The 26,432-nt window shown below is 43.3% G+C and overlaps 3 protein-coding genes across 10 annotated transcripts; all 3 read left to right on the top strand.

The window, feature by feature from the left end:
• Window positions 1–108: 108 nt before the first annotated feature.
• LOC133151272 (uncharacterized) lies at window positions 109–4,513 on the top strand. Its single transcript, XM_061274158.1, has 5 exons — window positions 109–1,048; window positions 2,405–2,671; window positions 2,997–3,245; window positions 3,505–3,765; window positions 3,994–4,513. Exons 1-5 carry the CDS (start codon window positions 991–993, stop codon window positions 4,191–4,193), a joined length of 1,035 nt encoding a protein of 344 aa, XP_061130142.1. The 5' UTR covers window positions 109–990; the 3' UTR covers window positions 4,194–4,513.
• Window positions 4,514–4,853: 340 nt separating this feature from the next.
• On the top strand, window positions 4,854–13,767 carry pik3r5 (phosphoinositide-3-kinase, regulatory subunit 5). The gene is made up of 19 exons (XM_061274148.1): window positions 4,854–5,014; window positions 6,305–6,481; window positions 8,078–8,300; window positions 8,785–8,900; window positions 8,973–9,041; window positions 9,146–9,284; window positions 9,370–9,439; window positions 9,508–9,682; window positions 9,785–9,953; window positions 10,028–10,096; window positions 10,449–11,131; window positions 11,204–11,332; window positions 11,403–11,534; window positions 11,642–11,735; window positions 12,194–12,270; window positions 12,454–12,547; window positions 12,631–12,707; window positions 12,774–12,889; window positions 12,997–13,767. The coding sequence occupies exons 3-19, from the start codon at window positions 8,201–8,203 to the stop codon at window positions 13,145–13,147; spliced, it is 2,460 nt and encodes an 819-aa protein (XP_061130132.1). The 5' UTR covers window positions 4,854–5,014; window positions 6,305–6,481; window positions 8,078–8,200; the 3' UTR covers window positions 13,148–13,767.
• A 110-nt stretch (window positions 13,768–13,877) lies between these two features.
• LOC133151271 (phosphoinositide 3-kinase regulatory subunit 6) lies at window positions 13,878–25,984 on the top strand. Of its 8 annotated transcripts, none has more exons than XM_061274149.1 (23): window positions 13,887–13,973; window positions 16,604–16,641; window positions 16,976–17,045; window positions 17,461–17,538; window positions 17,804–17,908; window positions 18,085–18,176; window positions 20,007–20,075; window positions 20,185–20,317; window positions 20,370–20,496; window positions 20,560–20,740; window positions 21,124–21,265; window positions 22,071–22,157; window positions 22,494–22,737; window positions 23,009–23,272; window positions 23,497–23,629; window positions 23,695–23,814; window positions 24,107–24,214; window positions 24,375–24,477; window positions 24,549–24,610; window positions 24,711–24,801; window positions 24,877–24,938; window positions 25,022–25,131; window positions 25,513–25,984. In XM_061274149.1, exons 4-23 carry the CDS (start codon window positions 17,481–17,483, stop codon window positions 25,667–25,669), a joined length of 2,448 nt encoding a protein of 815 aa, XP_061130133.1. In that variant the 5' UTR covers window positions 13,887–13,973; window positions 16,604–16,641; window positions 16,976–17,045; window positions 17,461–17,480; the 3' UTR covers window positions 25,670–25,984. The 8 variants fall into 8 exon arrangements, with proteins under 8 accessions (XP_061130134.1, XP_061130137.1, XP_061130138.1 ...); XM_061274152.1 differs by having other exon boundaries at window positions 13,889–13,973; window positions 23,497–23,596; XM_061274150.1 differs by lacking the exon at window positions 16,604–16,641 and having other exon boundaries at window positions 13,878–13,973.
• The last annotated feature ends 448 nt before the right edge of the window (window positions 25,985–26,432 follow it).

Below are 26,432 nucleotides of genomic sequence, written 5' to 3'. Positions count from 1 at the left end.
AGTGGCGTAAATAAACGAGTGCCGTGGACGCCTCTTCATTTGCACTGACGACGTCACCAAGCACCCCATTCCCAGCCCCCCCCCCCCCCCCCCCATCAACTCCACATTTTAGTTTGCCTGCTCTTAGTCAACAACAATCATGCTTGAAAATCAGTGGGAAGAACAAAATCGTATTGAATCCCCACTCCACTATTGTTCCAATAAACTTGTTTCGGGTTTTTTTGCAGGATTTGCTTCCGCATAACGGCCTGTGCATTGCTTACGCAATCTAGTCCAAATGATGTAGGGCTGAAGATGTCTGCATCTCACGAAAGAAAAACCAGCCATGCCACCAATGGTACGCAAGTGAAACCATAGAGGCTATTTCAGTGACGTTCCATTCCTTTATGGTCTTTGTGTGTGTCCACAGTCGTCATTGTGATTTTATTTTTTTAGAGTTATTTCTTAATGAGGTTGGATGTCTTTTTGGTAGCGACGATTTCTACTACTGCCACGTAAGGCGCCACCGCGATAAGGGGTACTTGGATGTCGAGGAGACGGACGGCACTGTGTATGTTCAGTGGAGTTGGAAAAGAATCGAAAAGACTTGGGAAAGGACAAAAAGTGCCGCTCGTCGTGACCCAGAGACGCAACAGTGATGACATTCCGTAAAGACTTAAAGGAGCTCTATGGCGTAAGACAAAGGGCGTTATGTAAGGTTACGCGTAATACGCGGCCGCTTTTGCGTACGTGTAGCACGCACGCACGCACTCGTCATAAAGTTCCCAAATGCAGCCAATGAACGAGCAACAAATGTGCAAACTTTCGAAGCGCCATTGAAGATGACGGCGATTGAGCGCTTTATAGGAAGCTCGCTCGCTCGCTGTGTTTATTTCGGCTCGTTTGGTTCAGTGGATTCGCCTGCTCGCACCTCTTCACGCGCCTCCAGCTCCAGCACCAGCACCATCAGGTCCGTACGCTCCCTCCCTTCCTAGTCATCCTCGAAAGAAGATGAACTTCTCCAAGCTGCTGTGCTTGGTGCTCGTGTACAGCGAGCAATTTGGGCAAGGTAAGGCCGTTGAATTCAATTACTATGTTGCTAACCATTTTGCGCAAGCTTTTAGGCGCATGAATAAAACTGGATTTAGGAGACGACGCTTTTGTTGTGTGCGCGCGCGCCTTGCTTTTTCTCTGCCACAGCACTTCACTTATACACTATAAAGAATAAATTCGGATTTTTGTTAACAAATTGAAATCAATGTTGCATCCTTAAAGAGAACGTGGCGCTTTTTGAAGATAGCGAACACGTTACCTTGATTTCAAAGAAAGCCTATTTAAAAAAAAAAAAAAAACTTTTATGCAAACTATATACTCTTAAAAAAGAATGAATTCAGACTTGATTTCCCCAACAGTCTAAGGAATCACATTTTCCATTTTGAAACTGAACGTGGTGTTTTTTTTTTTTTTTTTTTTTTAATATAGTTAATCAAAATGTTACCTTGATTTCGAAGAAAGCCTTTAAACGAAAATAACATTCAAAACCACTCATGGAAACTTTCATTGCAAACGGTATCCACTGTCAAGAATAAATTCAGATTTTTTTCTTTTTTTTCCGAAATGATTAAAGGCAATCACATTTCGCATTTTCAAACAAAACATGGCGTTTTTGGGATATTACCTTGGTTTCAAAGAAATAAAAGAATACATTTCAAACCACTTTTATTGCAAACGCTATACACTATAAAGAATAAATTAAGATTTTTTCCAAACAAAAAAGGAAATCAGTTTGCGGTTTAAAAGGTGTTTTGTTTTGGGGTTTTTTAATAATCCAAGTGTTACCTTGGTTTCAAAACATTTCAAACGACTTTCATCACAAATGGTGTACACTACATAGAATAGATTTAGATCTTTTTTAAAAGAAAAAAGGGTAATCACATTTTGCATTTTCAAACAGAACATGGCATTTTTTTAACATAATAAAACACGTTACCTTGGTTTCAAAGAAAGCCTATTTAAAAAAAGATTGAAAAACACTTATGGTAACTTTCATTGCAAACAGTATAGAGTAAAAAAACAACTAAAAAATACAGAAACAAAGGGAATCACATTTTGTATTGACAAACAGAACATGACGTTCAAATATCAAAAATATTTCAAAGAAAGCCCATTTGAAACAAAACGTTGCAAACTACTTGTAGAAAACAAAATAAGAAAGACAAATTAAATTGGTGCTTACACATGACGGATTACAATTTGGATCCAGCCCTGTAACGTAATTCCAAAGACAACAATTGACGATGGCTAAAGGAATATTCAGAAATGAAAACGGCAAATAGCAACAGTCTTTTCTCAAATGTGTACTTTGGACCCAGACCTGAGTGAGTGAGTGAGTGATGATATACTTTGCCCTCTTCTGCTTTTGTAGTGCTGGCAGCAGCAGCGGAGACAGGAGCCGTTTGCAATGGCAACGCTGCTGGCACAGCTGTGACGTGCAAGCGCAAGAAGGGAGAAGACGTCACATTGAAAGTCACAGGCACAGTAACATCCTGGAAGAAGGGGACTGACCCAGTCAACACAGCAACTGCTAAATACGAAGCAAAGCCAAGTGAAAAGTCTCTGAAGATCAAGGCCCTGGCAGACGACGACGAGGGAGAGTACACGGCCGGCGGCAACGAAAAGTTCCTGGTCCAAGGTTAGATGTTGCAGGAAAGCCGCTGGCCACACAAAAGCTTCTTGCGCACCATTTCCTTCGCACAGGGCACACGCATGTTTTTAGAATGTGGGAGGAGAAGGCGCGCGCACAGGGACAACACGCACACACTCCACACAGGGAAACTGCGTTTGCAAAATTCTCTTATGCTCAGGAGAAAAGTTGGAGAAAAATGTCCAAAATTTGACCCACATAGCAAAACATCTCGGCGTCCTTTTCAAAGGGTCCACTTAGCGCCACAGTCTTTGCTCCAATGTACTTTGCGCACAGACCAGAGTGAGTGATTCTGCTTTTCTTGTGCTGGCAGCGGTGGACTGCTTGGGTGACACAAACACAGCAGCCCTGTGCCAGGGCAAGCCGGGTGGCAGCATCGAATTGGGACTCACAGGAGAAGGTAACAGCTGGAAGAAAGCGGGGGGCGCAATTACGGCCAATGGGGGCAAGTACGGTCCAGTCACCGAGGCTATCCTGAAGATCAACAACCTGGACGACAATGACGAGGCAGAGTTCACGGGCGGCCCCAGCACCTCAGAAGATGAAAAGTTTTCCGTCCAAGGTTTGATGTTGCAGGAAAGCCGCTCGCCACGCGAAAGCTTTTTGCGCACCATATATTGACATAGGCACAATCACGCACGCGCGCACACACATTTGCAGGCTTGGATTCTCCTGGCAAGCCACAAAAGAGCAAGTCAGAAAAACAAGAAGGTGCACATGACAGCACCTTAGCCAAATGATTACCAAACATTTTGCTAAATGTACACTCACAATCCAGCCCGTGTTACCAGAATGTACATCTGCTTTTCTTGTGCTGGCAGTGGCCGACTGCTTTGGCACCGCGGCCGACAACGTGGAGTGCAAGGCCGAGCTGGGACAAAAACTCAAATTGAGAATCTCAGACACAGTTACTGGTTCTGAAGTCAAATGGGAGAAACAGGGCGGCAATCTCCCCGTAGGCAAGGAGGAAGTAGGGGAAAAGCGTGAAGGTCTGAAACTCCCGGGCCTAACAGCAGCCGACGTGGGAACCTACACGGCCACCTACAACGGCAAGACTGTGTCCTTCGCTGTCAGCGTTCCGGGTGAGTTTGATGTTGCAGGACGATCCACTCACTGCTACGAGAGCCGAAAAGCTTTGATTGACCCGAAAACATTTTGCATTTTATTGACAGTGGAAACCAACCAATAAGCAAGCCCATTCAGCAGCACTTTTTGTTTTACAAACCGCACTCGCAGTACTGCGCGCAAAAGTGTGCGGCAAGTTCAAACGTTGCCACCTGACCTTTTCCAATTGCTATTCTCCCATTCAGGTGTGTCAGGAATCAGTACGGGCGGCGGCGGCCCCAAAAAGCCACAGGGCGGCGGCGGAGGCAGCAGCATCAACAGTACCGATTTGGGCGGCGGCGGCGGCAGCGGCGGCGACGGCAGCGGCGGCGGCATCCTGTCCTACTCACCTGCTCTGCTGGTGACGGTCACCCTGGTGCATCTGCTGCTTCAGCTGGCCGCCTAGAAGATAGCAAGCCGAAGGCGGAGGGAGAAAAAGTGACCGCCAGCCATTGATTGACCCCTGCATGCATTCTGCCATTGATTTGCCACTATAGGCGCATTTAGTCATTAAGCTTACATTTCCCACTGTAGGTGCATTTAGTTCAGTTTTGCCACTAGGCGTATTTAGTCGTTGATTAAGCTTACCTTTGCCACTCACTGTAGGCGCATTTAATCATTAATTTTTGGCTTAGGTTTGCCACTGTATGGGCATTTTGCTTTCGATTGATGATGCTTCACTACCCCCCCCCCCCCCCCCTATAATCAATAAAATGATCAATCCTTGTTTGTTTGAATGAGCTCATTCGTAAATGGCGAAAGGTGAAGTTGAATTTCGATTCTGCGAATCCAGATTTTCCTTCGTTTTTATCCTGGCAAAACAAAAGTTAAATTTGTCTTGTGGCTTGACCAGTGACTTTGCTGTAATTGTATAAGTGGGACCAAAGAAAAAATGTCATTTCAAGTTATCCGAAGTTTTCACTCAGCATTACTTGAAACGGTGAACCAAACCAAGCAATCAGGTGTGTGCAAGAAACTCGTCAAGCAGATGAATCACTTCCTGTACCCTTTCAAAATGAGTGTCAGCCTTCCCTCTTTGTGCTCGCATGCATCTCGCTCATGCAGTATGCTTCTTCCGGTTCGTGCGACGAAGCAGAGAGCGGTCCCATGCGCGTCTTTCTTCTCCTGAGCTGGAGCCCCTTCTCGGCGGCTCGCGGAGGGAGCCTCAGTCTGGCACTCTTCTGCGACGCTCGCCGCGCGCGATGGATGCCGGACACTAGATTGCAGGTAAGATCAAAAGTTTCGGTATAACTATAACCGGGCTCAAACTCAGGAACAGTCTGAGGAACTCAAGCAAAGTCCAAATATTCACCAGTTTAAAAAGAAAGTGCAAAAATAGGTTGATTAGCGGGTACAAGGACTAAAAATGACTCCACAGAAGCATAAATGAAACGGAAAAATAACTTTGAAAGTATATCTACTTGTGTTCCTGAATGGATAAAATGAGAACGGGGGAGGAATCTAAAAAGCTATGCTTCCCCCTACTCCTTTTCAAGCATTCTTTGTTTTTGTTTTTTTTCTTCAGTTTGTCGGTTTATTGTTTGCTTCACGGACTTATATGGCACTTTAAAGTGTTTTTTGTTAGATTTTTTTATCTTTTTATGTTTTAAGTATGTACAATCAATCAATCAATCAGGATGCGTACGTGTTTGATTTGGAATGGCACGACGCGGACTCGTGTGTTGTTTTCAAGCACGTTTCTAGATAGAAGCATACCCGAAGCGGAGATAGAACACCGACTTTCGATGGCCCTGAAAATGGTTTTGCTCTACGTGGGGCTATGGATGGAGGTTTTGGGTTGTTGTGTTTTTATTCCGACAGACGCCTCCCTTTTTGATGCCCGTTTAGTACGCCCGTAGATATTATAAATACTTGTCAACCAGGGTGAGTTCTCCATGAACACAAAGGGTGGAGCAGCACACGTAGGCAAACAATATAACAGCGCTCGATAAATATCGACTATTTTGTCATTCCATACGTAAGACGGCTTTTTAGGGAGATTATTGCGCCGACCGTCGGCACCTTTTTAAAACCTTTGCGTACTGCAACGGTTGGCCCATGACGACAGACGCTTCCGGCTCAGCCTCAGGAAGGGAATCATCCATTTTTCTTCGGAATCATGTCTCCATCTTCTACACAAGTTGTTGAGACATAGCTCGACGCCGGGGGCTGATTGTCCTATTTCGACGAATGCAATGGTGTCGACAAAAGTATTTGGACGCCGGACCATTACACCGTCCTACGGGAAGCGTGCAGTCAAAACAAATTGATGTCATGAGAGTCTCCTCACAGACACATACGCAAGTTGGATCAGAGGTGTGGGTGCAAACGTTCAGCAACTGCGTGACCTTGAGATTGATCTCTCGGCTTTTTTTCCCCTCTGGGAGGTCTCGTTTTCGAATGGGCAGCTCGGTGGACGCCATCCATCCTACGGTGAATTGAAGTATCGCTATATAAGATTGAAGTCGTTCAATCTCAAGGAAACTCCCTGTTGGTCCCTCTTCTCTCCTCCTTTAGTCTGTGGGAGTAAACCTGAGCGTTGGATCACACCACAACAATGGGGAGGCACCTGCTTCCTCGGCTCAACATGGGAAGTCGCGCTTCCCGTCAGGAAGCCGTTGGTAATGGGACCGTCAGATGTGAAGAGATGGAGGAGGAAGCCATTGAGGGGAGGGGCATGAGAAAGAAGCACAGGTGAAGGTGCCAGCTTTGAGAGAAGAGTTCCACGCCATTGGCCGCTCTGCTCAAGCTAAGACCACCTTTAGAAGATTACCGTTTTTTTCCATGTATAATGCGCACCCATGTATAATACGCACCCTAAAAATGGCATGTCGATGCTGGAAAAAAGCCTGTACCCATGTATGATGCGCACCCCAAATTTTAGGACAATAAATTAGTTACATTTTGCGCATTATACATGGAAAAAAACGGTACATTGACCATGAATGTCCATAGAGGATTTTCAGAGGAAATGCTTTCATATTTGTAGTGAGCATGAAGAAGCAAAAAAAGCCTGATCCGCTGTCACCTCAAGGAGAAAAATTGCCATGAAAACGTGGCATTCGATACCCTTTCTAAATTTCTCTAAATATTATGATACATGCATCATTTGTTCAAAAAGACAACAAAAGGGAAGTCACCCTGTTGACACCAAGCGACAGCATCCTCTTGGGAAATGTTCTCATAGTCATCGCACAGTTGCGACATTCTACAAAATGAATAATACAAGGGCGTATAGCCATGTTTGCTTTCAATCACTGCGAGTGATTGGAAATCATTTGTTTCTCTGCATCCCATGGGAATAGACCTGTGAGTAAAATAACATCGGAGCAATCTGATTGGACACTAGATGTTGTCAATGTCGGACGTCATTTTGCGTCTTTCTTTTTATCCTCCACCCCTTGACCTTGTTTCTGGTCTTCCTCTTGTGTGTTAGTTTTTGCCCACTCGCTCTGTCTGTGTGTGTGTGTGTGTGTGTGTGTGTGTGTTGAAATTTGAGAAGTTTAAATGCTCTAAAATGGAAAACCTTGAAAAAGCAATATCCTCTTTTACACCGAAGGAAGTATTTGGTGCGACTCAATTCGGATTCAACCTATTGTACATATGCGCCATGTATTGTGTTGCCATGGAAACGCCCCACAAAGTATTTACCGTACTGCAGTACTCCTTTCTCTGTTATAGTTTTGTTAAATGAGTGAAACTGTGACACGCCATTAAAATAGAGCTGTCAAAATTCAACAATCAGTCACTTTTTTAATCACGGAGTCATTGTTTACAGCTTTTTTCAGAACGGTCCAAATCCTCTTGTGTACATATAAACAAACATTTAGGCATATCTTATCGACAAGAATAACGTATTGCACTTTATTGAGCTCGAAACTGCGCTGTGAAACTTTTCGTCTGCATGGCTATTATACTGCCCCCTGCTGTCCATATCACGCAGGGATGAATTGTTTCTTGGCGTTCTATTTAATTATGCGCTTGGGGGGGCTGTTCTGTCGGCTCTTGGAACAGATGAATGACTCTTTCATACATTTAAAAAAAAAAAAAAGATGATTTGGAACTTGTTTCCCAATGCATTGCTGTTTAAAATCCACAAATATCGCTACGTTTCTTTTGTCAAACTTTCTCTGTCACTGCTAATTTTACTGCTGTTTTTCCACATCACGTGATATATATATTTTTTTCTTTCTTCCGGAACGATCACACCAAAACAGCAGCCGCACAAGCATTGCCGTGTGATTGAAAATGAAAAACATCCCCTTTTTCTGTCTTTCAATACATTGACAGTGTGCTGCTGTGTGTCATGTGAGGAAGTAGCACGCACATCTACCAGAGAAGAGATGAATGGCTCGGCTGCTGTCTGTTGGATCGTATCTCCGTAATTAATCACGATTATTGGCGTGAGGCAACATGCAGCACACCTCTTGCACGGAGGACAGGATCCGTCACGCTCTGGACCAATGTCTGGATGGGCTGGGATGCAGTCCCAAAGCAGCTCACCGGTGGGATGGTAAGAACTCTTGTTCGAAACCAGCAAACTTATTTGTGAGATTTTTATATGAAGTATCGAATGCAATCAACAGCCTGGCAATTGGCTTTTGTATCTTAAACATCTCAAAATGATAAAACCAGCTGAAACATTTCCAAGAAGAGTGCCAGGCTGGGGACAAGCGGGAGAGAAAATGAATGGATGGATGATTTTTTTTTTTTTTCCACCCATCCCCAGAAGGAAACACACGATGAATTGTCATTGTTTTTTTTCGGAAGAATTGTTTTGCGTTGTAGTAATTGTTTTGTGGACTAAGAGATCCTTCGAAGCAAAAAAAAAACAGGCTTGAATTGGGTGTGAGAGGAAGTTGTGTGGCTTGACATCTGGGAGGAAGTGGTGCTGACGAGAAGTGTGTGTTTAGGTTTCCCACGTCATTCTTAACTCATTCACTGCCATCTAGACGTCCAAAAAATCCAACAACTGGGTTCTGTGTGTTGTGTTCCAGTGCTGATGTGCTCCGTGGGCCAGTCAATGAATCGCTGGAGCCTGGAGGAAGTGGTCAAGAGAGACCCAGACAACTCCATCATCCTCTTGCAGCAGATCCTGAGGAAGACCAAAGAGGTTAGGATGGTCCAACACAATACTCACAAATTCTCTGACAACTAGTGAGCGAGTGTGTGTCCTTGTGCGCAGGTCCAGGAGAATCGTCATTACCAACTAGTGGCGCCGCTTGCCATCATGTTCACCTCCACACTGCTGCAGGTACAAATCTTTCTGCTAAGAACCCATCATCTCTTCACGTTCTGCTCACCGGGCAGATACCACACGCTAGTCCGCTCTACTCGATCTTTTCCATTTTCTGCCAGACGCCATACTGTCCTCCAGATATGGAGCTACTCCAGAACGCTATGGAGGTGTTCAGTACTTTCCTCACGTGGCCCGAACCGTACTGCGGCGTGTGTCGACATCTGCTCTCCACGCTCGAGCTGGAGATCAAGGCGCCGGGTGTGTTGTGCGCTTTTAAAATGGCGGCTCTGTTCGTGAGGTGATATCAAAATAGTGTCCTGATGTGGCTTTCTCTTCCTCAAAGGGATTTCCTTTCAGAGACTGGTGAGAGAAGAACAAGACCTGAACCTCAGCTGTCAATCCTCCAAGACCGTGTATGTTGTTTGCTGTCATGAAGATACACGACGTCCGATTGTAAATAATATTTGAATTGATTCCGCAGGACGGTTCTGCTGATGAACCCGAGCGAGTTGCCTGCTGACTTTGTGTCAGTGGCCGAGCAGCTGAGTTGCGTTCAGCACCCGGAAAAAGATACCTTCATTACGCTCATCAAACATGCCTTCCAGTCCACACTTGGGACCAAATATCCCCTCTGTGATATTCACGGAGTCTTGCAAGTATGTTCTCACGCACAAATACTATTATACCATTTTTTTTGAAGTGGGAATTCACTGAGCTTCATTGACATGAAATATTCAATATTGTTACCGAACGTGCAGGCAAAATCAGCCGAGGAACTGAGGGAGATGTTCTCCGTGGTCAGTGGTGCGTTAGAGACAGCTGCAGCCATGAGTTCTCCTCTGGACGGGCGTGACCATGTGATGCGGGAATTGGAGGAACTGAGGGAGAGACTGAGCATCCCTTCATCCAGCAAAAGGAATTGTGATGGTACTCAAATGTTTTTCAAAAATTGCCAATGGCACCGTCGTGATGTGTTACTGTTATTTCTGTTTTTGAAACAGGAATGCTACAGACGTTCCCAATCCCCTCAGCCAAGTGTCGCGTGTTCCACTGGGAAAAAGATAACTTTGGTAAAATCAATATAAATACCGTATTTTCTGCACTATAAGGCACACCGGATTATAAGGCGCACCTTCAATGAATGGCCCATCGTAAAACTTTGTCCATATATTAAGATATATGGGCCGGACTTTGGTCATGCCTGCTGTAAGGGCTCAATATTGGTCCATATATAAGCCGCACCTGATTATAAGGCACACTGTCAGCTTTTGGGAATATTGGAGGTTTTTTGGTGCGCCTTATGGTGCGGAAAATACGGTATATATCTCACGTCTTGTATCCGCCTCACAGGGGTCACTAATGAGGGCAATTGCTAAGGAAATGAAAAGATGGTTACTAATGTGATTCATTTGATACCCGCAGACGTCTTACACACCCTTCTGGAGGACGAGCGGCAAAATTTGTCCACCGGGGAACAACCAAAGGAGGATGAGGACGAGGCGGACATTGAGGACGACGAGGGCCACGACACCTTGTCCACTGTGTCGGAGTCTTACGCTCCCTCGTTCAACTCCGGAGCGGACAGTGACTTTTTCGAGGATTCCGACGACTCCGTCGGCTCACCCAAGTCGGCCAAGTCTTCGGCTCGGCTCAGCCAGCACTTGTACCGCCTCCTACGGAAGCCCAAGAGGTCGCTAAACCGCGCTAAAAGTTTGGGATACACGGAATCCAAAGACTTGTCAGTATTGCGGGAGATCCGTTCCAACTCGCTACCTCACCACGTGCAACTTCGTAGTCCCGAGCCGTCATCCTCTCAGGTTCCGTCAGTTTTCAGTTCTCAGTTCTCTCGGACCGTCCGGCAGGTTTGCTTCAGAAGGCGACCCATCCTCAGCTGCGACCAGGACGAGCAGAACGACACGCTGAGGGTGGTGGTGTTCGGCGCCGATCAGGTCGCCGGCAAGTTGGCGCGGGCCTACAACAGCCTGAGACAAAAAGAAAGCGCTCGTCCTCGTCTCAGCCAAGTCTTCAAAATTCAGTTCTACTTCGTGCCTGTTAAGAGAGACTCAGCAGCTTATCTCACTTCTCCCACATCTCAAGGAATCAATGTAAGTAGAAGTCTTTAACTCTCCCACAGTTCTGGTTGCAATAGGTCATTGAAGACTTTTTTTACTCAACAGGAGGTCGTCAATCTTAATGGAACAGAAGATAGCACTAATGACGTGGCCCATCTCCTCGGGATGCTGGATCCCTGGTACCAAAGAAACACTCTCAGCCTGCTTAAGTTACCCGCCAATATCGTCTGTCAGGTACAAACCACCTACTCTGCTATTTATTTATTTTTTTCACTGATTTAAAAATAAACATTCCATCCAAAAGCAAACATCCAAGACTGAGTCAGAGTCGTACGACAGCTCATACGAACATCGACTCCCGATTCTCGCCGACCTGGTCCTTTACTATTGCCGTTACGCAACACGGCCGGCTCTGATCCAACTCTACCAAGCTGAGGTTTGACACTTTATATGGAATATTTGCATGAACCTGGAAGCACTGGAAAAAAGTATCCATCGGAGGCGTCTGCTTTTGCATTTCAACTCCATTTTGCTGTCTCGCAGTTGACGTTAGCCAGTGGCGAAAGACGGACGGAGGTGTTTGTCTATTCCCTCGAGTTGGGTCACACTGCCGGGACCAGAGCCATCAAGGCAATGGGTGAGCGGAAGAATAATGTTGTTCAATACAGGACGGGTTGTTACGACAAGCCCAAACGTGGCAAATTTCAGCAGATCAACATTTGTCTCGTTGTGTTTGTAGCTGACACTTCTCATTTGCGTGCGGAAGTAAAAGGAGCTGGAGTTGATTTGTTAAAATAGGATTTATTTTGCTTCATGAGTCACCCTCATCAAGTGACACGTTTGCCGAATGTTAACACGCAATGTGAAAAATCCATTGACATGCTAATCGTTATTAAAAGGCACGGCATTAAAAAGGAAGCCTATCTAAACACAAATGGTGGAGCAACACATGTAGACAAACAAGAGAACAATGCTGTGTTGTTTGTTTGCTCTAAAAAATGCTTCACATTACATCATTGTGTTTACTCTTTTTGTGATAACAGTAGATTCTGTTTTTCTCTTTATGACTGTCTGAATATAATTTCTCTCACACAGGCACGGCCAGCAAACGGTTTGGTATCGATGGTGACCGAGAAGCTGTGCCTTTAAAGCTCGACATCATGTACAATCAAGTATGTTGTTTACGATTTAAAAAGTCTTCCTGCATTTCTAATATCACTCTTTTCTCTATATTGTCATTAGATATCACTTTAGCTCCAAATAATAGATTTTAATATAAATGACACAATAATTTTAAATGATAAAAATCAAGAATATAATATATGATTTAATAGGATTTTTTTTATGCTGCTTAGGTCGTGATAAGTGGGAGGAGTCAGTGCAGAAGAGAATCGAAAATGTGCACTTCAGTCAACTTGACTAAAGCCTGCAGGAATCCTGAAGAGTTAGGTGGGTTGTGTTGAGAAACAAATCGATTTTTTTCTGAGCCTTTTCAACCTCAGAATATGCTTCTAAATGTGTCCCACTGTTAGACTCGCAGCTGGAGTGCCTGCAACTCAGCATGACCGAGGTTCTAAAGAGACAGAATGGGAAAAGCAAGAAGAGCTTGGTGAGCGAGTCATCACAGTGAGCCGCAAATTAATCGCTTACGCAATAACATGTCTTTTATGATTAGCACCTGAGCTTGACTGAGATGAAGGTGGACAAGGTGCAGGTCTGCGGTGCTGCAGACACCACCTTTGCCGTCTGTCTGGACCAGGATGAGAAGAAGGTACTACAAAGTGTCATCAGGTAAGAACAGCACCGGTGAAATTGGATATAGGCGTCACAATATGGCTAATCCGAACTCAAATGAGAGGATTGCACTCGTCTCGAATTTTTGTCTCTCTGCCGTTTAGGTGCGACATCTCCCTGTGCTCCAAACCCGACAGCTCTTCAGATTGGAGGCAGCGGCAGGCCCAAATGTCGGCCCAAATTCAGCCCCTGCACCCGACCTTCTGCTCGCTCCTCTGTCTGCCCATCGTCACCTTCAGCGGAGCACTACCCTGACCCTTAAGATTTCTGCTTTCAGGAAAAGAGTGTATATGCAAACAAAATGGATGCTCAAGACTGACTTCTCAATTCTCTTCCAAAACACTTTGCAATAACACAACTAAAAATAGGAATGTACAAATTGAGTGCAAACGTGTCTATAGTAGATTTTATGTGATGTCAGAGTTTGTTCCAGGCCGTTGGGAAATTATAAACAGTTTGGACGACAGAGGGCGATGTTGGCACAAATTAGGGGTTTGATTGATGCAATTAAGTATGAACAGTTTTGGATTTATTATGTTAATAGGACTTTCCCTTCTTCAATTTCCCAAAAGAGTGGTAGCTTTAATGCACGTTTGTGTTTTGACACGTTTTATTTGAACTTATCTTTCATTTTGCACTTTCTACATCTGCGAGTTTCTTTCTGTTAGAGAAAAATGCTCAACTGATATTCCTCGGACTAGAATTATTTTATTGCAAAGAAACTCAACTATTTTAAAAAAATGTTCTAATGATTAATAAGGTACTTTGGGGATAGGATAACATTTTATAATTGTGTGTGAATTATTGTCATTGTTTTTATGGTTAACTTTATAAATTGTTTTTTAATACGCATAAACAATCTATTGAAATTTAAATCGTGTGTTATTTATTCTACCCTAGTTCCATCCGTCACTTTGACAAGTGATCTCATTGGTTGATCTGGCGTCATTTTAACCGGCCTCCCCATTGGTCGGCTGTTTTAATGGGCGTGGTTAAAAACCTCCCCATGATTAGTGCTGCTGAGGAAAATGTGGCTTTCGAGTTAAAGTTGTCGGCAGTCGCGGTCTTGACGCCATTCAGGGTAAGATCCATTTAATTCTACGATTTATTGACATGTTTACGTGTACAAGACATACAAGTGTGTATTTTGTTGTTGTTTTGGAAACGTTTACATGAGTCAGACGAACAGGTGTCGCTCGCTCTCCTTGCTTGAGTGTGTCCTGTGTTTGTGCTGCTACTTTTAACTAGGCACATCTCCATTTATCGTTTCTTCTCATATAAACAATGTCCTCCATCACTCGTGTCATCTCAAAATGTTTGTGACTCTGACATATTTACATTCTTAATGAACAATGCAGGTCGTTAAATTTGACCATAACGTGTAGAAATACTACACTGCTTACTATTTTAGAGTACCTTGGTGGGGAGTATTAGACTCATCATTGGACTTACTGTACAGTAAATTTGTACTTTTTTTTGGATTAAGATAAGGTTGAAAAAATAAATCTGTATCAAAACAAAGGTATGCAGTACCAGGTTCTCCCAAACTATATTACAATAATTAATTTGTGTTATTGGTATATCAATGTAACATAATGACTTTGTAAAATCCTACATTAGAAACCCAACATGACACAGGAAGACCCAGGGGCTGATTGTTTAAATGTTTTCCCTCCTGAGATAATAAAGGAGTTTTGATAAGAGTGCCAGATGTGATTGGACCCCCCGGAGTGGCTTGTTGTGTCTCTTAAATTTTAAAACCACGCTTCCTTGTTTTATTGTCCGACTTCCTGTTGGCCGTGAGGGGCATGACTGATGTTGTTTGCCAGTGATCCTTCACTGATACTATTGACTAAATAAACTTAGAAGATATCCTTGACAAAAATCTGACAATTTCTTACACTAACCAAATGCCACCAAGGAAGAAAAAGGCCAAAGTATGAAGGTACTCTTAAATGGGGCAGCGCAATTCCAAAATGGCTACCCAGCCAGGAAGGATTTCCTAAGATGCCCTGAAAGTACTTGACAATAGTGGTGTTCAAGATAAATAAGTGTTAGCAAACTTAGTGAATGTTTTTTCGCAAACAGTTTTATATCCTCCTACTGTTATGCCTAAAATGGCCTCGCCTTTATTGGGATGGAAGACATTTTCTGTTGTTGGCTTTGGAGAGACGGTTTCAGTCTAATATGTCATCCTTGTGCTTCACTTTCCATGCTGATTCGTCATGGTTGCGGCCGGCGCAGGGATGACATGCCCAAGGCAAGGCCAGGGTGTTTTTTTTTTTTATGTAGAGCACATTACATAGACAAAGTAACTCTGTGTACTTCAGACAAGAGGCAACTGTAATGCTACTTGGTTCAGTTTTGAGCTGAGTACCATAAACGCAGTCTGTTGCTCGATTTGTGAGGTTTTTGTGTGACTCACGACGTAGGTTAAGAACATCGAGTGGACGTGTCTTTGAATGTAAGCCAAGATTGTGAATTATTATGAGACCCTTAGGATAAAAACGGTTCAAACAAAACCGCATTTTCTGTTTAGCCCTGACTGTGGTCACAATTCTTCGAACTGTCAGTCACATGGCCACTTAGTCACTTCATAAGGTGGGAGGAGGAAAAATGTCTGTTAGCATTGGCGCGTTTGTATTTAAATGTGCGTTAGCTATTTCCATTTTCCTTTTCTACCTTTTTGAACAAAATTGCAGAAGTCCATATTGTCATCACACTGTAAATATGACCCAGTTCTCAGCGAGTATTCCCGTACAGTAAGAGTTCACCTCCAAGGCGATCTTAACTTTGGGGATTTCCACTTAAGCAAAAGACGTACTTTAGCACCGCGAGCGCACTTCCACGCATTGCTGTCAGCTCCTTCCTGTTTTCCGAGGCGTCATTAACCGCGCCAGAACGGAAACGCATTGTTCCCAACCTTGTTTGAGCGTCGCCACACGTATGGCGACCGTCGGCGGCAGCAGGCGAGTGGCATTGCGGACAGAGCAGGAACTGAATCACTTGGACAGAAAAAAAATAAGTGTGGCCTTAAAATTATTTGGGTGGGCTACAGTACTGTCTTGTATACCTTTCTGAATACAGTTTAGGTTAAAGGTCAGCTGTGGTGTACACCCTGGATTAGTTCTCAGCCAACTGGATCATCATACAATAACATACTAGTTGCTATGAGCCTTCATGGCATGTTCCCATACATGATATTTACTTGAGGGACTGTTGATTTACATTGCTGCTTGTGACAAAAACTTCAATCTCTCCCTTTTTTATTTTTCTTCTTTTTGCTGATTTTTTTTTTTTTTAGCCAAGAACCTATTTATAGATGTTTTTCCTTCTCCTTCTCAAGTCATCATCGTCTGCCCACTCATTCAGACAGAGGAAGTGTTGTGTACGTGTCAGCCTTTTGCACAGTGCACGCGTGGCCTTAGCGGTTAGGTTGCAGCCTTGCACACGAAACCACTCCTCAGCACGCCTTGTGCCTGTGCGGAAATGCACGTGTGAAATCATCTTATTCAAGTGTTGCCTGTGAATGTAATGCATAAAGAAAATATTTTTCAAAAGAATTAATAAATAAATTAGAATTTAGGTAGAAAAGTTGCAAAAATGAAGGTCCTATGCAAATTTATTCAAATTCCACAATTCTATTCTTGTGGTTTACTAATTGCTTACAGCTTTCAGGATGTTTTGATGTTTTTTTTTTTTTTTACTCAGATTTGTCTTACTCAACAATGTTCCCATTTTTTCATTAGGTAAGATTTATTATAATGATTTGATCTTTTTATCTATTTTCCTAATTACAAATGTATTTCCTGCTTTGCTCTAATATTTTCCAGCCTTGTTCGTGTCTTATTTCTGGCAATAAATTACTTTTATATATATATATTTGCTGACTTCTTTTTTAGAATTATTGTAGTTTCAAATCATATTTGTATATGGCAGCCAACACAAAGGACAGGGAAAATGAGTAGACGAGTAGAAACCAAGGAAAAAAGAAAGAAAATATGAAATGAAGACATGATGAGAGTTAGCAACAGTATGTTGCCTCATGACCTCAACCTACCTCTTGCTCTCTCTCCTTCCCAGCTCTGTCAAGTTGAATGGAGAAATCAACACGGGAGTGTGTTGCTCCGTATGGCCATGTGACATTTGTGTGGTAAGTTTTTAAAAAGAAAAATTACCTTAAAAACAGTGTGTTGCCGAGTTATTTACCGAGGGACTTATTCTCCTGTTTGCACATTTCTCATATGCCTGGACAACTGATAGCGCCTCTTTAGTCAACGCCCGAGAATATTTATAAATCCTGAGACTAACTACAGCTACCGACGAACGAGCATAGAAATAAAAGTGCTTAAATCAACCGGAGGTTTAAGCCATTACGCCTCACATCAACCAAAAAATAACTTGCACAATTTTAACAGCTTCACGCATTCATTGTGGGTTTCTTTCTGTTCACTTTCTGTTTGATGGCAAATTTGGATGGAACTTCCTGTCTTATTTTCGCTTTCTGTTTGACGCTGAATTTGGATGGAAATTCCTCTCCGCGTCATCTTTGTGCTGGTTCTTTCCAGACGCGTAAAGAATGTGAGTCATGACCTGCCAGGCCCTTTGGGATAACGCCGACAGGTTGTTCAACATGGAGTCCAAGGGTAAGTGATACTGTCGATGGAGTTGAAAATAACTTGATCAAGGTCTATTGAGTGGTGAAACAAGAAAATGAAAGACACAAGGTGTTTTTAACCAGCCTACATAAACAAACGTCTGCTCACACCAAATGCTAAACTGGCATTGGTGTTATGGTAACAAATAGCAAAACATGTAGACGGCACATTCAACAATTCGTCCCTTTCTTTCACCGAGCCAAATTTATTTTCGTTAGCTACAAATCGTCTAATCTCTCTACGACGTCATCAGCCGGCCGTTTCCCGACGGTTCCAGAGCGAGAGTTGTACCGCAGCATCCAGGCTGTGCTGCCTCGAGAAACGGACGTCCGCCAGTCCCCAGATTGTCACAACAAAGGTACTGACTGGACCATCCAACATGTAAAATGCAAAAGCAGACCATTTTTAATGCTGCCATTACAGAATCAGCAGTGTTCAGATGCTAGTCAACCACTCTATTTGAATTGAACACGGTCGTCCAAAATTGTGACTCGTTTAGCTAGTCCATGTGTTCAACTCTATGCTTCTGTGTAGGAATTTTAAGATGGACGTTGCACAAGAAGGTTCGGAACAATCCTGCCAACAGCTTGTCTCTACTGTGGGTTCTGATAAAAGAACTGGAGAAGGTGATTGATCTTACTTTTCAGAAGTCAAAAATTCTTCAATTAATCGAGTCATCGATTATTAAACTAGTCGGGAATCATTTTCCTCATCGAACGATCGTTCAGAGTTATTTTTTTACCTTAGAATGGTCTCAATCTATATACCGTTTTTTTCCATGTATAGTGCGCCCCCATGTATAGTACGCACCCCTAACAATGGCATGCTGATGCTGGAAAAAAGCTTGTACCCATGTATAATACGCACCCAATTTTTATGATTTTTTTTTAATTTTTTTTTTTTTTTTTTTTTTTTTTTTAAGTCCCAAAGATCGTCACACACGCAGGGAGGCAATGGGTCCCATTTTTAAAGTCTTTGGTATGGTCTTAACTAGGCTGGATGTCATTTTTTTTGTTGGCGTTGATTTCTCCGACTGCCCCTAAACGCACCACCGCGCTCCGTGCGCACACGGCGGCTCTGTATGGGAGAGACGTTGAAGAGGAATAAAAACACCCTTGGAAACCAAAACTTGCCCCTCGTCGTGACTCGGAGCCGCAACAAATGTTTCGGATTTGTGTAGGGTACATTGTGGCAGACGGCAAACTAGCAGGTGATCGAGCGAGCGTCTGATACAAGAGCATTGCGGTCGTATGGAGCGTGTTTGAAATGAACAGCAGAGACGAAAGGAACAAGGCAAAGTGTTGTGAAATAAAATATTACCTGTAATACGCATTTTGTTATTTGCTGATTGAAACTGCTAATTAAACTGTGAATTGAAACTAATAGGTGGAGAACTGAACTCTCGCTCTTTATATAGCTGACGTGTCTTGCGCAACCGTTCTGCGCATCTGTAATGGCGGCCTCCGTATGACGTCCGGTCCGCGATGGAGATTAAAAAACAAACAATATTTGACAATAACACACCATCGAGGATTGCACCATCGCATCAAACGATGTGTCGTCAATTATGAATTTTACTAAGTGTGTTGGGCAGGATGGCTGAATGCGATGCGCGATTGACAACAAACAAGAAGAAAGGTGAGTTTTATTTCGGGGGAGATTTGTCATGTCTCGTCCCCAGTTTTGCTATGTGTCTAGGTTGCCATAGTTTCTGTTCGTGTCACCCCGCTCTTCCTGTGTCACCTCAATCGATGTAACGTGTTTTGTATTTAAGTCCTGTCTGCCCCTCGCTCACCGTTGGATCATTGCATGTGTTACTGTCATTCTGTTCCTGTCTTTGGTAATGTCACCCTGTCTTTTTGTTCCACGACTTTGTCGGTCAGTCCTGTTGTTGGTTTTGTTGTACCATGACTTTATTTAAAAAAAAAAAAAAAATCAAAAATTAAAAAAAAAAAATTTTTTTTTTTTTTTCTTTGTACCCATGTATAATACGCACCCCAGATTTTAGGACAATAAATTAGTAAAATATTGCGCACTATACACGGAAAAAAACGGTAGTTGTATTCATACATAAAAATAAACAGATTATCTTTTTTTTGTTTAATCAAAACAAGACATTGGCAAACATCTGCTTTTACAATAATTGCACCGGTAACTGAATCAATTTCAAATATTTTTTATCTTAATCCCTCTTGTGTGATATTATTTGGTTGTTCTTGTTTTTATTACTAAACCATACCAAATAAAGAGCATTAAATGGGGGGGGGGATGTTTATTTTATTTTTTTTGCAATACACTCTCATGAAAACTACAATTTAATTCAATGAAGCGATGAAATAATATATTAAAAAAAATAATAATAGTGACAGCCCTAATTCATTTGTAAGAAGTGTGTTTTTAACTATTTGGCCATTAAAGATGATTTTGATTCTGAAGATGTTTGTGTTTCTCTTAAGGCGGAGAGGTGGGACAGCCTCGAATACGTCATTCCTTTGCTCCACACGCTCATGTATGCCATCATTCAGGTACACGTCTGAATTGAAAACTCCAATAAATTGTCCAGGACAGAATGTGTTCATTAAGAACGATGTAATTAACGAGCCAAAGCAAAACATTTTTTGCTCTACATCTCAGACAGCCTACATCCCAGATGAGTTGTATAAGCGTGTTTATGACTTCTGTAAGCGACTGCTGACCTACCCTCTGCCCTACTGCACCATTGGGCTCAGCTACACCAGGCGAATAAAAATGGAGCGCTCCGTTCCAGGTATTTATCCGTCTTTGCGTTGCAGACACCCGACAAAACTTTTAGCCTTAAGATCCCTCGCAGGGTTGCTACGGTGAGCTGCTTGAACCAATGCTCGCACATGCTGCAGGTCTTCTGTATCAGAGGATGGTGGTAGCGGAGCAGAGACTGAAGAACGAGCATTACCCCTTTCAGGAGAGGTACGATATGGACGATAACCCTCCTTGTGACTCAACATAAACCTTGTGTCGGATTCCTTGTAGGACTTTTGTTCTAGCCGATCCGGAGGTCTTTTCTGGTACTCTGGCACAAGTGCTGTTGGCTGACATTGAGGCGGCATCTTCTTCAAGTTCAGTGGAGCACAAGCGCAGTGTGGTCCAACACTCCATTCAGGCCGCTCTAGGAGAGCAGTGCCATGCATCCAACCTGGCAAAAATTTTGGAAGTAAGTCCAACAATATTTATTTGCGTATTCTCGCTAACTGATTACAGTTATAGTAATCCTTCGCTACGTCGCGGTTCGTTTATCGCGGCTTCTTAATGCTGATTTTGGAACCAATTATCTGCGATAAACGAGGGATCACCGCTACAGTATTTTTAAATGAATGTATTTAGTGACTAATGTTTGAGTTGATGTAAAAAGTGGCCCATACTCTGTGTCAAATAAAACCTGCTCAATGAAGCTCTGCTCTCCATTGGCACCGGGCCTAATGTAACAGAACACACGCTTAGGCGTACACACCAACCTGAGACCTTTCCTCTCTTTGCTATTAATACCAAGCCTGGATATATTTATCTTCCTGTGTGTATTTCTGTTTTTTGGGACAGGATATAGACGTGGAGCCTTATTTTCAGGATGTGATTGCAACTGCGGAGCGGTGTGCAGAAGAGGATTGCAGCAGGGTGGGGAGTGCGCTCAAGAGCCATCTTCAGCAGCTGCACGGCGATATTGTCACAGGCCCAAACCTGGGTAGGAAATTCAGCACGGCACACCAGCCACGTTGTAAGATGCGGAAAAGGATCGTCGTGGATGACTTGAACGGAAATTACCCTCTGTGACCACAGCAACGGTTTATGTAAAACGGGCTGGCGGTAAAATCGTGTCACTAAAAGATGTCTTTTCTTCATCAGGATAATCTCAGTATTTTTTTTTCCCGTTTCTCGATTCTTTTTGCGCGTGATGTTTCACACCAAAAAACGATTTCTGAATGAATCAAAAGAAACAAACCAGCCTCACAAAGGACTCGTACTATCTGCTGGCATATTTGCCTAAATAACTTGTGTGAGGTTTTGGAATTTACTTCAATTGTAACAGTAAAGTAGATAAGGTATTAGTAGCTGAATTGGGAGGGGGGGGAAAAGCTATTTTACATTTGCATTTCAAATACAGATGGAAAAACACGATAGGTGAATTAACCGTAACTGCAACATCAAAATCCTATGAAATGGCTTGCAGGTCATGTATTGCTTTGGCGTGACCACAAAAATAGCCAACACAAGATTTTCTTTTTATTAACAAGCTTTCCCTGTGTCAAGCAGTTTGTGGTAGACATGTTTCCACCATCAAACTTCCTGACCCTGCAGTCAGCTGACGTGTGTCTAAATTATCAAACAGATTTTTTTTTTTTTTTGTATTAGTCCCAGAAATTCACTGCAGTCACGTAGCCGAGCCATTTGATTAAACTGTCGTCGTCTCGTCTCCGAGAAAACGTGCATGTTTTGTTTTTGAATGTCACTGTGACACTTTTGGTCCGTTCCTCCTCCGCTCTGTGTAGACGCTGCTTCCGTCGGAGCGCTTTTTGACTGCCCACTTCCGAACCCTGACATGAGCTTCCACCTGTGGACAGAGGAAGTGGATATCTGTGAGTGGCCCTGCTTATTGTTGGCGGTCTGGGGGTCTACAGGAAGTTGTTCAGACCAGTCAGCTTAATAGAATCAACAGTTCAACAGGGGTCAAAAACAATTCAAACGTACCCTCAATTATTTTTTTGATCCATAAAAACGGACATTTGGGCGCTATGCGACAAACAATAAGAAATCCTTAGCATAGAGGATAAATTAAGGATGGTCATGATTCCGATGGATATTTATAGGCAAGTCACTGTAAGGCAGCTTTATTTCTATAGAAAAATACTGTAGAAAAAAGACGACAAAAAAAAACAAACACGTATCCTCTTTTCCACACTTTTAATCAACAGGGCGAGAGGTAGCCAAGTGGCTGCGATCCAGTTCGTCATCAGAGCAGTTCTCCCTCAATCCGGAGCACGAGGACCCCGAGCTGGGCGACTCGCCGGGTGACCTGATGCCACCCGACAAGACCCGCTTCTCCGTCCTGTCCAACGACAGCGGCATCGAAAGAGACCTGCCCCACGGTGGAGACTCGTCGCCGGTGGCGTTGATCGAATTGGGCAGCGCCGGTCCCTCATGGGAACCCTGCAAGAGGTACCGTGGAAAAGAAATTCGGAACACGAGACTCGATGGAGGGGAATTCACAGCTATGTCACTAAAAAAAAAAGTGAACCAACGAGCCGACCCTTACACATTCTGTGAACTGTTATGAGTAAAATATGGAAACTAGGAAGGGCATTTGACTAAATATCCTTGATGCTGAATCATGAAGCCATTTTAATTTGGAAATTATATTTGACTAAATATCCTCGATACAGAATTAGTTATATTTAATGCTTTGATGGGAACCCCCCACCCCCCACAGTGAACAAGAGTCTGTCAGGTTGTCCCGACGTGGAGGCATGAAGGTGAAACCGTCTGTGAAGGACAGCGTGGCACTGATGCAGGTCACCATGGAGGGTCACGTGGGAGTACTTGGCGATAAGGGCGGAGGAAGAGAGGTCACACTGCAGAGGAGAGCAGGAAGCCATGCTTTCCTCAGACAGCAGCGGATTTTTACTGCCAGAATTGTCGTCATGGGTGGTGACGCCAGTATGGGGCGCCTGGCTAAAGCTTACTACTGCTTAAGGTGAGGGACTCGATCACATACAGTAACTTGTGGTTGGTGACAGAAGAGGAGTCAAAAGTGGCTCAAGTTGTAGGATTAACGATTGATTGTGTAGCTAAAAGATTTTTTTCTTTTTGCAGGATTAGAACCTGTACTGACAGCAATGTTTTTTGTTTGGATAGATTATTGCCTAATGGCCTCTGAACATTGATTGGGCTTCTCATCTGTCTCACCCTCCATTGCAGGAAAAGAGAAGCCCGGAGAGCTTTTCTTAGCATGAGAGTTAACCTGCAATTTTACTACATCCCTGTTTGTGTGTCGCCAACTACTACGCCCTCTGGCAAGGTGAGGGAACTGTCTTTCCTGAAACATTTTTGTGTGCGTATGGACCGTCGAACGCTATCGCTGTAGTTGTCGTCGGACTAATTCAACTTCTCATATAGGAGAACTTTCAGCGCAAGCACAATCCATGCACTCTTGGATCTTACTTGAGCGTGGTGGACCCGTGGTACAACTGCAACATCAGCAGTTTAGGCTGCATGATGCCCAAGCTGGCGAAAATGGTAATCAAAAAGAAAAGAAAACACAAGTACTACATGGCAACACACAAAGTTGCATTTTAGTGACTTTTAAATGTCTACAGGAAAATAAACACAAATTTGATCAAGAAACGTCATGTCACGCAAATATTTTTGTAGCGCGCAATCAAATCCACGATCCCAATTATGCTTTTACAGCAATGATAATACTCCATTTTAATTAGATTGAACTCGAACTGAATAATACTAGAAATAAATGTTTTCGTGATCATTGTACCAAGCAAGCACTATTATTCTTATTTTTATTATTACCTAGCAACAAACGAACTCATCGAGGTCAAAAGAACCGTTTGTGTCCGACGTCATTTCCTACTACGTGCGAATGGGCCAGCAGCCAGTCAACTTCAACATCTACTTTGTCAAGGTACTCTGCCTTTTATTCATTTGATGTCTTGTAGGGTTTTTTTTTATTCAATGCATCATGTTTAAGGAAAAAAAAAACCCTATCTTTAATTCCCATTTTATAAAGTCAATGCATGAAAACCTTGTTTACTTTTGTAATCACTAAAGTTTTCAATGGACAGCTTACATTTAGCAGCATGACCAAGGAACCAGTGGAAGATGTCTTCCTCACACATTTAGAGGTGGCCGTTCCTCCTCTCCGACACGCTTCAGCGCCCATGAGAGGTGATTTCAGTTTGCAGGCATGCTGAACTACCACTGCATACTTATCGACAGCATAATTATCTCGCAAACAGAGAAGTCGAAAAAGAGTGTGGCTGATCTACACGGAGCACTTGTCTGCGTCAGTTACAAAAAAGTGAGTTTTCTTTTTTTTTTTCCTTCAAAAAAAAAAAAAAAATACAAATGTAGCACAAGATGCTTTGTTACTCACCACATGTGTGTGCGTCTGTGTGTAGGTGACACTAAGTGACCGCGACACTGACAGAGGCCTCCCCATGAGGACAACTGGCGCTCACGTCAATGCGATTCCCTCGAGTGCAAAAGAAGGTTCATTCCGTTGTCATTATTCCCCACAAAAAAAAATTCCAGCTTGACGTTAAAGGTATCCCTCCATAATTCTAGATCTCAACTCTTTGACACTCACCTTGAAGGAATGGTCAGCAAAAGCTAAAAACAACAACGGCGTATGTTTTTCTCTCTGTTTTCCCACACTAGAAATGTCTTCTTCCCCCCCCCCCCCCTCCTAACACTACTTTGAAATTCCCAGGAGTTCAAAATCAGGAGCAATAACATCAAGATGTGTTCACTGGAGACTCTGTCCTCACTCAAAGTTACCTTAGACGGAGACTGTCAGAGGATCTACAATGATGTGGAGAGGTAAGAGTCAATCAAGTCAATCAAGCGGCAATACAAGTAGACGGCATTCTTCTTAGACTTAAGCATTTTACTCGTGTCAATCTATCAAGACCCGTCTTGTGTCATGTCATAAAAAGAGGTTGCGTAACGCTGTATTCTTAGTAGTATTTTGATATGCGGAAGCTTTTGGGGTATAGTCACGGATGTGAAATTGAAACTGCTGGCTCTCCTTGAGCCTGGTTCAATTTGGTTTACATGGTTTGAAACACACACACACAACTTAATCTGCTCTCCATCCCAAACTACTGGCTCTCTTTTGGTTGCAGTAAGCACAACGTGCGTATACCCCACCCCCCACCCCAAAAAAGGCAAATGTTTTGTCTTCCTTCTTGTGCGTTGCAGCATCGAAATCATTCCCTGCCTTGACCCTGGATACTTTGTCCAAAAAAACACAATGTCCAAATTGAAGCTGGGCGATCACAAGGACGCCGGCCTGAGCAAGTACATGAGCAAAGGACTTAGCGTGCCCGTCAACACCTTTGCCGGCTTCATCGACTGACCTTTTCTGCGTAAAGATGCTTGGGTGACATATAAAAAAAGCTCCGGTGAAATGGACTCCTTCCTTGGTGGTGGCCACAGTCTTGTTGATTTGATATCCAATGTTTTGGCCTGAAGTGCGGAGATGTGTTGCGATTGCACATCATCATCACAGTCCTTCCTAGTCGAGGGCTTGTTGAAGAGCTGCCACTTGTTATCCGGGGCAAAATGTGATTGCAGATAGTCACCTGTGCTTCATATGGATGCGGTGTAAGCGATCCTTGATGCAGAAACGTCTGTGTGAATCCTATTGTAAATAAATGAAGTTTTCACGATGGCCTCGAGATGAAGGGTCTTGTTTGCAGCCATGTGTCACGACCACCAGGGGACGTTGCGGCCAACTTTTGAGGGGTAACTGAAAAGCGTCGGAGCCCAAATACAGCGTCACTCTTTCTTCTTGCTCGCATCTTTTGTTCCTTGGTTCCTGTTGAGGCGAGGAGAGGGAGAGAGAATGGTTGGAGCGCGATCAATGGAGCTCAGACAGCCACAAAGCAGGTGAGCTGCCCTACTGGTGCTGAAGTGTTCTCACTTGGAATGCACGCTCTCTATCCACAATTTACTCTATATCTATCTCTATCTATCTAGCTATGTTTTTTAAAAAAGTACTTTGTTGATACTTAAAAAAAAAAGTATTTGGTCAACCATCAATTGTGCAAGTTCTCCCACTTAAAAGTTGCGAGATGCCTGAAGCTTCGTTTTCAGAGGTGGTTCTGTTGTTCGGCCAA

This window comes from Syngnathus typhle, linkage group LG3, assembly GCF_033458585.1.
Source record: "Syngnathus typhle isolate RoL2023-S1 ecotype Sweden linkage group LG3, RoL_Styp_1.0, whole genome shotgun sequence".
NCBI lineage: Eukaryota > Metazoa > Chordata > Actinopteri > Syngnathiformes > Syngnathidae > Syngnathus > Syngnathus typhle.
The sequence above is the reverse complement of the archived record's forward strand: the minus strand, read 5'-3'. Positions and strand labels throughout refer to the sequence as shown.

What these genes read in the sequence shown, in the direction of transcription:
- LOC133151272 (XM_061274158.1), top strand. Translation starts at nt 991, where the DNA reads ATGAACTTCTCCAAGCTGCTGTGCTTGGTGCTCGTGTACAGCGAGCAA. An exon ending in TGAAAAGTTTTCCGTCCAAG is followed by an intron (nt 3,246 to 3,504) that starts GTTTGATGTTGC and finishes TTGTGCTGGCAG; the next exon opens with TGGCCGACTGCTTTGGCACC. An exon ending in CTTCGCTGTCAGCGTTCCGG is followed by an intron (nt 3,766 to 3,993) that starts GTGAGTTTGATG and finishes TCTCCCATTCAG; the next exon opens with GTGTGTCAGGAATCAGTACG.
- LOC133151271 (XM_061274150.1), top strand. Translation starts at nt 17,481, where the DNA reads ATGACCTGCCAGGCCCTTTGGGATAACGCCGACAGGTTGTTCAACATG. An exon ending in TCATGTATGCCATCATTCAG is followed by an intron (nt 20,076 to 20,184) that starts GTACACGTCTGA and finishes TCTACATCTCAG; the next exon opens with ACAGCCTACATCCCAGATGA. An exon ending in GACAGAGGAAGTGGATATCT is followed by an intron (nt 22,158 to 22,493) that starts GTGAGTGGCCCT and finishes TTTAATCAACAG; the next exon opens with GGCGAGAGGTAGCCAAGTGG.
- pik3r5 (XM_061274148.1), top strand. Translation starts at nt 8,201, where the DNA reads ATGCAGCACACCTCTTGCACGGAGGACAGGATCCGTCACGCTCTGGAC. An exon ending in GCTGGAGATCAAGGCGCCGG is followed by an intron (nt 9,285 to 9,369) that starts GTGTGTTGTGCG and finishes TCTTCCTCAAAG; the next exon opens with GGATTTCCTTTCAGAGACTG. An exon ending in TCCAACTCTACCAAGCTGAG is followed by an intron (nt 11,535 to 11,641) that starts GTTTGACACTTT and finishes GCTGTCTCGCAG; the next exon opens with TTGACGTTAGCCAGTGGCGA.